Source organism: Nelumbo lutea, chromosome 1 (assembly GCF_056320005.1).
Source record: "Nelumbo lutea isolate HS-2025 chromosome 1, American lotus-T2T, whole genome shotgun sequence".
In the NCBI taxonomy this organism is placed as follows: domain Eukaryota; kingdom Viridiplantae; phylum Streptophyta; class Magnoliopsida; order Proteales; family Nelumbonaceae; genus Nelumbo; species Nelumbo lutea.
The window spans coordinates 221,022,997-221,032,815 of record NC_142684.1 but is presented as its reverse complement, the minus strand read 5'-3'; the positions used below and the strand labels follow the sequence as shown (position 1 = coordinate 221,032,815).

The window sequence follows — 9,819 nt, the reverse complement described above, 5'->3', positions numbered from 1 at the left end:
AGGGACGAATGAGATTCCTTTCTACAACTCATTTTTCAATTAGAAAGTTGTCTCCCATTGTGACAAATTAAATTATGACTATCAAACTGAACCTGGTCCACGGTGTAGATGGTTTGCCACTTAGCTCATTTTATTAATAAAATGATCAGTTGATCACCCTCACATAAAACACATGTCATAAGTGAGTCTAAATGTCTGAGGCACCCATACCAAGGACCAAATAGTATCTCACTGACAATTTAACCTTATCTTCATGCATGGCTACTTTTTCTTTAATTTTACTCTTGGTTAGGGTTATTTTGTTCTCTCATAAACTGAAGTGAAGAAAATGAATGGTTTTGATCAGAAATCTTGATATTTTTCTAGTTGGTTTCAATGTAAAATGTTTATGGAAAATAATCATAATCTGTTTCCCAAAAGAAAATTTCATACTTGTATAGCCTTTGAATGAATAGGGCTGGGTTGGATTAAAGTAGTACCTCCAAAATTTCTGTAATAATTAAGGGTGGATCTGGTTTGAAGGAAAAGGGGGGTTGGAATCTGAACTGAAATTGCCCATTCTAATTCTAACCATTTGGTTGGGCCAAATGGGATTTCAATTCCCATGAGTAAAGTTTATTTATATGTTTATAAGTTTATTTATCCTGAAATTCATGAGTTAACATATAATAACTAGTTAACATTTTTTAAGTTTTCCACCATATAAATGTTTGTTTGACATTCTTAAAAGGGACATCATATCTAAATGCATATATGAAATTCATGCTGCATGTTTCAATTTGGTATAAGCTTTTTAAATTTTCATTTATAAAATAATATTGAGGTTGGTTGGAAAGCTGAGTTCCTTAACCCAAGGAAATCAAACATTGCATTCACAAAAATAAGTTGAGAAAATAACTATTTTCGGGGTTTCATGAGAATGGATCATGTGATTCTTCAATATGCACATTCCATGTTTAATTTGGAATGGGGATAAATTCAATTTTGAATTTGCATGAATGCTTGGTTTTTGAACTTGGTAACTTAATATGCTTACCCTCTGTTTCTATACTGTTGATCTCAGAATCTTCATGATGCAATCAAACAAGCATGTGCTATGCATTTTATTATGGATTGAATATTCTTGTTCTAATTTCTTATGCTGAATTTGGATTCTTTTTGTAAATTACATAATCAGACAAGTTGTTCTTTCTCTGAAAAAATATATTTAATTTTTGGGTGTTTGGAATTTTTTATAATGCTAAAATATCCTTAAATTGAACTCAAAACTTAAATGTCAAGTATATTTATCAAAAAAGAAACTTATATGTCAACTTAAAACCGATGTGTTTCTATGTTGTTGGATGACCCATTTTATCAAAAACATGTTAATGCTTATTAGAGAAATTTTCATAACAAGGTTTCCTTTTGTGTAGGAATGCCATCATCTCCTATCCATGATCACAACATCTTATCAACAGATATTCCCTCTACCTCTATAGGACCCTTACTCTCTCATTCAGTGTTTGGTTCTTCTCTTATCAATCTCATCATGGTTGACACTACTGATGACTCTTATTGAAATAAGGCTAGTTAAACAACAAATAATGCAAGCAATCCCATTACCACTCCTACCACAAATGTACTCAGACTGGATCTCAGAGTCGTCACACGTGAAAATAGGGGTATTATGGTAAATACTCTCAAACTCATATACCACTTGAGCTAAACCCTCATTTCATTCCTGGGGACCCATGCGATGCATGGGATTTATTAAGTGAAAGCTAAATAGCAGAAATGGACATTTACTAAAATACCCCTTATAGTTTCATGGATTTATTAAAATCTACCATATAGTTAGCATTTTACTAAAACATTGCTTATAATTTGCAATGGATTTAATCAATCTTCCATTAGATGACAGTGGAAAATGACAGTATTGACCCTAATGTTCATTTAAATAAATTTAATAAAAAGAAAATAGAAATAAAAATACCATTCTTGCCCTTAATAAGACACGGACAACCGCTTTATTGGTTATATTTGGCCAAATTTGATTTCTGTCGAAAAAAGTATTAAGGGTATTTTTTGGAATAAAAAATATGGGCCTAATGGCAAAACGAATACTCATTAATGAAAGGTTGATTAGGTAAATAAGTTGTAAAATATGTGAAATGTTTTAGTAAAATGAAAACTATAAGGTAAGTTTAAATAAATATGTAAAACTATAAGATGTGTTATAGTTAGGGGTGGATACTAATCGAGCCGAGCCGAATATTTGACTATTCGAGCTCAGCTTGACAATAAAATATTAAGCTCGAATTCGGGCTCGAACTCAATTCGAACTAGAAATACCAGTTTGAATTTGACTCGAATAAAAAACACTTATATTCAAACTCAGTTCAGTTCGAGCTCGATAATGAATTGAGCCTACTTGAGCTTGAATCGGAGCTCAATGTTTGCAGCATTTCTATTTTGAGGAGATCCCCACAACCCTAACCTCCCACCAAGGGTGGAGTCTAGACAATAAAAAACATTGACTTGGGAGTGGAATCTCCTCATCTGCTGCAACCATGTCCGCGACAAAACCTTACAACCTCCAATAATTCAGTCACACAAGTTTTCAAGTCAGTGACAACTGGCAACTATTTCCACCGAATATTACCAGCTAAGCCATCTGACAACTTTTGTGTCATACATTTGTCATAGAATTATTATTTAAATATAACATTTTCGAGGGAAAAATAATGTGGCCCTCCATGTCCCCTTACACGTGGAGGAAGCTTAAGTCAACACACAAGACTAGAGAAAATTAAAATGACAACATCAAAGATCGAACACTTCATTCAGACGGAAAGACCAGAATTTTGAAGCTGACATTTCAACCATTTTCCAGAATTTGCTTCAATTCAATAAAGAATGAAACAGAAGTATCTTCATTCAAGTCGAAGAGATAACTAGTTTTCTTTAATATTTTCTTTCAGTCGCCTCCATAGACTGGTGTACAAGCATTTGAAATTTTAGTTTTTGAATCCTAGACAGCGGTGCGAAAAGCATGCGATCAACTCGAAATGTGTATCATTTGTTTTATTCTAATTGGATGAATGCAACCAATTAATCTGACTTGTCATTTTGTCAATTGGACAGTGCAAAAGCACCTATTACAACTCTGAAATTATTCCAGAAAATCAGATGATCTGCGTTAATATGTAGTTTAGGACTCAATTTAGATGCAAGTTTTCAAAACAACCATTTCAAAATTTTCCACGACTGTTTTCGTGGAGAAAAACTTAAAAGATTAAAGCTCTTTCAACTTAAAAGATTTGCTTAAGTGGCAAAATTGCTAAACAGTGGCATGTTTTAAAAGTTTAAAGAATAATTAAGGATAAAAAAAGTCTTTTTATCTAAACGGCAAGAATTATATTTTAAATAATTGACAGATAAGAGTACCTTTGAAAAGGGGGAGAGAGAGAGAATATCATATCTCGTGCCTTTGTTTCAAGAAAGGCAAAATCAGCGATCATGGAATCAAAACCTTGGTCTTCCCTGTGTGGCTCCTCACTCTACCTCTACTTGTACTTTCCCTTTATCTGTCTCTGCTTTCACCCTATCTCGGTATTGTCTGCCGCAGGAAAGCCATATACAAATACTGCCCTTGCTTCACCAACAACTCCTCAGCTCCGTTTCCGCCGAAATGGGGAGTTCAAGATCCTACAAGTTGCGGATATGCACTATGCTGATGGAAAAACAACACTTTGTGAAGACGTATTGCCGGAACAGGTGGCTACCTGTTCCGATCTCAACACAACCGCCTTCCTCGAGCGCATGATTCGACTCGAGAATCCCGATCTCATCGCCTTCACCGGTACCTTTTCGTCTTCTTTTCTCATACTCGTTGAATTTAAACTCCTCCCAACATACCTTTGTTTCTTTTCAAGGATTTAGAACAATAAATAAACAGATAAATAGATGCCGATGACTTGATAGTTGATAATTTGGCTGCTCAAGCCCATAAGAGATATAGATACAAAGTGTAGTGCTGTTCTTATGCTGACAATTACATTATAACCATGAGAGAGGAAACTCAAAAACCTGATCCATTTTCTATTTTAAATTTGTTTCGAGGAGATAGTAAGAATGAAAAACAAAACCACGAAATATAACAGATTCCGGACTCGAAGGGCTTAGTGTCTGTCACCCCTCAAGAATGTGGACCAGATTTTAAACTGTTAAAAAAATGGAAAAAGTGCCTGATCTAGCATCTAGGCGATGTAAAGCGGAAAGGCGGGCAACAATAAACATGCTGAGTGAATCGGTGAAAGAATTTTTTTTTTTTGGAAGAGTGAAAGAAAAATCCTTAACTCTGCTATTGGCTGCTGAGTTGACTCGGGCGAGTTATTGAATCAGGGGACAACATCTTTGGCTTCGACGCAACGGATGCAGCGAAATCCTTGAATGCGGCATTTGCCCCAGCGATCACGTCCAAAATCCCATGGGCTGCAATTCTAGGAAACCACGACCAGGAATCCACGCTATCCAGGGAAGGAGTCATGAAACACATTGTTGGCATGAAGGGCACCTTGTCTCGGCTCAATCCTCCGGCCCACATCATCGATGGCTTCGGGAACTACAACCTGGAGGTAGGCGGGGTTGAGGGTTCTACTCTCCAAAACAAGTCGGTTCTCAACCTCTACTTCCTCGACAGCGGAGATTACTCCACCGTTCCTTCCGTTCCTGGTTATGGCTGGATCAAACCCTCGCAGCAGCTTTGGTTTCAACGCACTTCTTATAAGCTACAGGTATGTCCTTTTTTAACGTTCTCATCTTATTATTAGCTTTCACTGCACATACTTGCTTTATTGTAACCCTTGTCCAAGCATGTTGGTACGCATCCATATCTCCCATCAGTTACTCCATTTTGTTGCTCATTTATTTATTTATTTTTGTGCAGGGAGCATACAAGAACAAACCAGAGGCCCAGAAAACACCCGCTCCAGGGCTTGTGTACTTTCACATCCCATTGCCTGAATATGCTATGTTGGACTTGTCAAACTACACCGGTGTGAGACAGGAAGGTATCAGTTCAGCTTCGGTGAACTCAGGTTTCTTTCCCACTCTGTTGGAAGCAGGGGATGTGAAGGCCGTCTTTACGGGTCATGATCACCTGAATGACTTCTGTGGGCAGTTGACGGGTATACATCTTTGTTATGCTGGAGGATTTGGATACCATGCCTATGGCAAGGCAGGATGGGCGAGGAGGGCAAGGGTGGTACTAGCAACGTTAGAGAAAACAGACAATGGGAGTTGGGGAGCCGTCAAGTCTATTAGAACATGGAAACGCCTAGATGACAATCGCCTCTCTGTCATAGATGCTCAAATTCTGTGGAGTAAGAGCTCTTCAGGTAAGCTTCTTCCTGGTTATTCTATGTTTAGTTTTTCTTTTCTAAGCCCCAAAGTTATATTACAATCAAGTTATTTACTCATTTGGCATAGTTTAGAAAAATCATCTCTCACTTAGCATAATTGCAGCCTGCCAATGCTTCCTTACCATCGTCTAAGCGGGTTTTGTTTCAGAAGATTGATATGAGAAATTTTAGGGATGTTTAACTATCATAAAAATTATTAGGAATGTTCTTGAAATAAAAAATAAAAAATAAAAAAACATTAGCTCATGCCCCTTTACATTTTCCACTCATTTTAAAAGGTTACTAGATGAAAACATAAATGGTTCGTAATGGAAGATTAATTTAGTTGTTGCAAACTATAGGGGAGTTTCAGAGTTAGAGAATAGTTTTTGTATATATCGAAAACTATAGCGGGTGTATAAGTAATGGCCCAAAAAAAGAAAAAAAAAAAAACAGAATCATTTCGGATTAACTTTTTCTTTATTTCTTCCAAGTTATGGAAGGGCTATTGCATTTAGTTTTCATTATGACTGTATTCCAATCGAAGAATTAATCAACAAACCTGACCTATTGACCGGAGCGGATTAGCTAATTTTAGAGCTGTCAATGGGTCGGGTCAGACCCGATAGACCCAATGGAACCGGACCGATTGGGGCGGCTGGTTCCAGAACTTGTCCTGATGGATCAGTTCAGGTTCTTAAAAAAATTCTCAATTATTATCGGGTCGAAACCAGGTCCACATTGTCCAGAACCGAGTTGGACCCGATCCGATCTCTTTCTATATTATATATATATATATATATATATATATATATATATATATATATATATAATACAGTTATTAATTTATTATTCTTTTTTATTGGTTTCCTTTTTAGCAGGGTTTTCGTTGCATTTTAGGTTTTTACAGGGTTTTTATTGCATTTTTTAGCAGGGGTATTATTAGCATACATATTAAAATCTGGTCCATCGGGTTGGACCCGATTGTCCCAAGAACCAATTGGTTCGGTTCTGGGTCCAGAATTCCAAACCCTATAGGGTCTGGGTTGGTATCGGATCCACGAGTTCTCTTATCGGTTCTGGGACCGGTTCTACCTGGTTCCGACCCCAAATTGACCCGTTGACAACCCTAACTAATTTGATTGTTGTTTTATTGGCTGTGGTATCAATCGTTTGTATCGATACTTTAAAAATAGATATCGGTACCCCCAAGATTAGAATAATGACCACCTATATAATGCAAAATAGATAATCAAATATAGGGTAGGTGGGCAAGTGGGCAATAATAAAGCATGAACAGTAGAGGTTTTTCCTTAAAATCTAAACATTAGAATAAAATAATATAGTCAAACCTTTCAGGGGTATGAACCAACTATGTTTTAAGAGTAAAGCATTCTCATTTCGTTTTTTGTACGTGTATGCATTAGTAAAAAGAATGACCACCTGTATAATGCAAAATAGATCATCAAATATAGGGTAAGTGGGCAAGTGGGCAATAATAAATCATGAACAATAGAAAAATACAGTTATTAATTTATTATTCTTTTTTATTGGTTTCTTTTTTAGCGGGGTTTTCATTGCATTTTAGGTTTTTACAGGGTTTTTATTGCATTTTTTAGCAGGGGTATTATTAGCATACATATCAAAATCTGGTCCATCGGGTTGGACCCGATTGTCCCAAGAACCAATTGGTTTGGTTCTGGGTCCAGAATTCCAAACCCTATAGGGTCTGGGTTGGTTTCAGATCCACGAGTTCTCCTATTGGTTCTGGGACCGGTTCTACCTGGTTCCGACCCCAAATTGACCCGTTGACAACCCTAACTAATTTGATTGTTGTTTTATTGGCTGTGGTATCAATGTTTGTATCGATACTATAAAAATAGATATCGGTACCCCCAAGATACAATGGCATATTGTATTGATACTTTGAGCATTGTATGGTTAGAATTTAATATATAAGTTTTTCCCTAAAATCTAAACATTAGAATAAAATAATATAATCAACTATGTTTTAAGAGTAAAGCATTCTCATTTCGTTTTTTGTACGTGTATGCATTAGTAAAGAATGACCACCTATATAATTAGGGTAAGTGGGCAATAATAAAGCATGAACAATAGAGGTTTTTCCTTAAAATCTAAACATTAGAATAAAATAATATAGTCAAACCTTTCAGGGGTATGAACCAACTATGTTTTAAGAGTAAAGCATTCTCATTTCGTTTTTGTACGTGTATGCATTAGTAAAGAATGACCACCTGTATAATGCAAAATAGATCATCAAATATAGGGTAAGTGGGCAAGTGGGCAATAATAAATCATGAACAATAGAAGTTTTTCCCTAAAATCTAAACATTAGAATAAAATAATGTAGTCAACTATGTTTTAAGAGTAAAGCATTCTCATTTCGTTTTTTGTACGTGTATGCATTAGTAAAGAATGACCACCTATATAATGCAAAATAGATCATCAAATATAGGGTAAGTGGGCAAGTGGGCAATAATAAAGCATGAACAATAGAGGTTTTTCCTTAAAATCTAAATATTAGAATAAAATAATATAGTCAAACCTTTCAGGGGTATGAACCAACTATGTTTTAAGAGTAAAGCATTCTCATTTCGTTTTTTGTACGTGTATGCATTAGTAAAGAATGACCACCTGTATAATGCAAAATAGATCATCAAATATAGGGTAAGTGGGCAAGTGGGCAATAATAAATCATGAACAATAGAAGTTTTTCCCTAAAATCTAAACATTAGAATAAAATAATATAGTCAAACCTTTCAGGGGTATGAATCAAATATGTTTTAAGAGTAAAGCATTCTCATTTCGTTTTTTGTATGTGCATGCATTATTAAAGAATGACCACCTATATAATGCAAAATAGATCATCAAATATAGGGTAAGTGGGCAAGTGGTCAATAATAAAGCATGAAGAATGGATAATATTAACAAAAAAACAAGTTTATTGTTCATATATATGTATACAAAACGAAACATTCTTTTTTTCTTAAATTTCTTTTTTAGTTACATATAAACTTCATATTTAACATTAGCATGCCAAATGGTTAAGGCCCAAAGCTTAGAATATTTTGAAGCCAAAGGCGCAAAGCGTTTGTATCAAACAACTCAAGGCCAAAGGCCCAGGCTTTTTATCTTACCCTCAGTCTTAGGCATTTGGCCTTGCCTCAACAGCCTTTTAAAATAATGATTATAAAATAGAATGTGTCGTTGATTTTGATATGTACGTGATTAGATCTCACTTTGATGTATATGTTCACATTAAATTGAAACAGGGAGGCGTCGGAAAAGAACTTCCAATGGCCATTGAGTGGCAAGAAGAGGGTGGGAGTCGTAATTACATTTTAAAAGCAGTTTTATAATGTGTATCACTATATTGTTCTCTTCTATTGTAGCAGTTTTACGGAAGTTTGAATGGATATTGATATTGAAAAGAAAATTTGTTAAAGTTGCGTTAACGGACAAATTATTTGATGTTCCATTTTGTGGGATGGTTGCTCTTATCCACTTTAGGAGTCATCTAAAGAGATCCTGATGACATCCGGTCTTCCAGGTAGCTTAGATGGCCGGCCTTCGTAGAGGTGTCAATTGGACTGGATTTGGTCCAACCCGATCCAGTCCAATGTGAGTCCACCTACAAATGGATTGACCCAATTCAGTCCAAATTTAATTCAATCCATTAAAATGTAAATGGATTGGATTAAATCCAATCTAAACCGAATGAAATATCAAAAATTATATAAAAGCACATTTGACATTGAAAATGCACTTTTATAAAAGTGTTTTGATAATAAGTACTTTCATAAAAGTGCTTTTATAAAAGTATTTTGTTGATAGTACTTCATAAAAGTGCTTTTGTAAAAGTACTTTTTGAAAAATATTTCCATAGATGTGCATATAAAAGTACTTTTGCAGAAGTGCTTTTATAAAAGTACTTTTATAGAAGTGATTTTGTAAATGTACTTTTATAAAAGTTCTTTCGTGTAAAAGTGTGTTTTTATAAAACTGCTTTCATAAAAGTACTTTTGTAAAAATAATTTCATAAAAGTATTTTTATAAAAGTGCTTTCATAAAAATATTTTTCATATTTACTTTTATAAAAGTGCTTTTGTAAAAGTATTTTAATAAAAGTGATTTTATGCTATCTTCAGTTGTAAAAGTCTTTAGTTTTAATAAAAGTATTACTGGATTATTGGAAATTTGGTTTAGGTCCAATTCAAACCAATAAAAACACGAACCAATTTATTTTTGATTGGCCCAATCCAATAACTATGATGGACTATCCAAATCCGGCTTGATAAGTTTTGGATCAGATTGGATTCAAACCAAAACCGATTGATTGACACCCTTAACTCCAAGGTTACCCGCTCATGGAGGTAATTGCATCCCAACTATCACCCTATTAAAATTTTATAAT

At 34.9% G+C, this 9,819-nt stretch overlaps 1 protein-coding gene across 1 annotated transcript; it reads left to right on the top strand.

Moving 5' to 3' along the window:
* The first annotated feature begins 3,406 nt into the window (after positions 1–3,406).
* On the top strand, positions 3,407–8,868 carry PAP14 (purple acid phosphatase 14). The gene is made up of 4 exons (XM_088963472.1): positions 3,407–3,844; positions 4,387–4,778; positions 4,931–5,381; positions 8,678–8,868. Exons 1-4 carry the CDS (start codon positions 3,502–3,504, stop codon positions 8,710–8,712), a joined length of 1,221 nt encoding a protein of 406 aa, XP_088819598.1. The 5' UTR covers positions 3,407–3,501; the 3' UTR covers positions 8,713–8,868.
* The last annotated feature ends 951 nt before the right edge of the window (positions 8,869–9,819 follow it).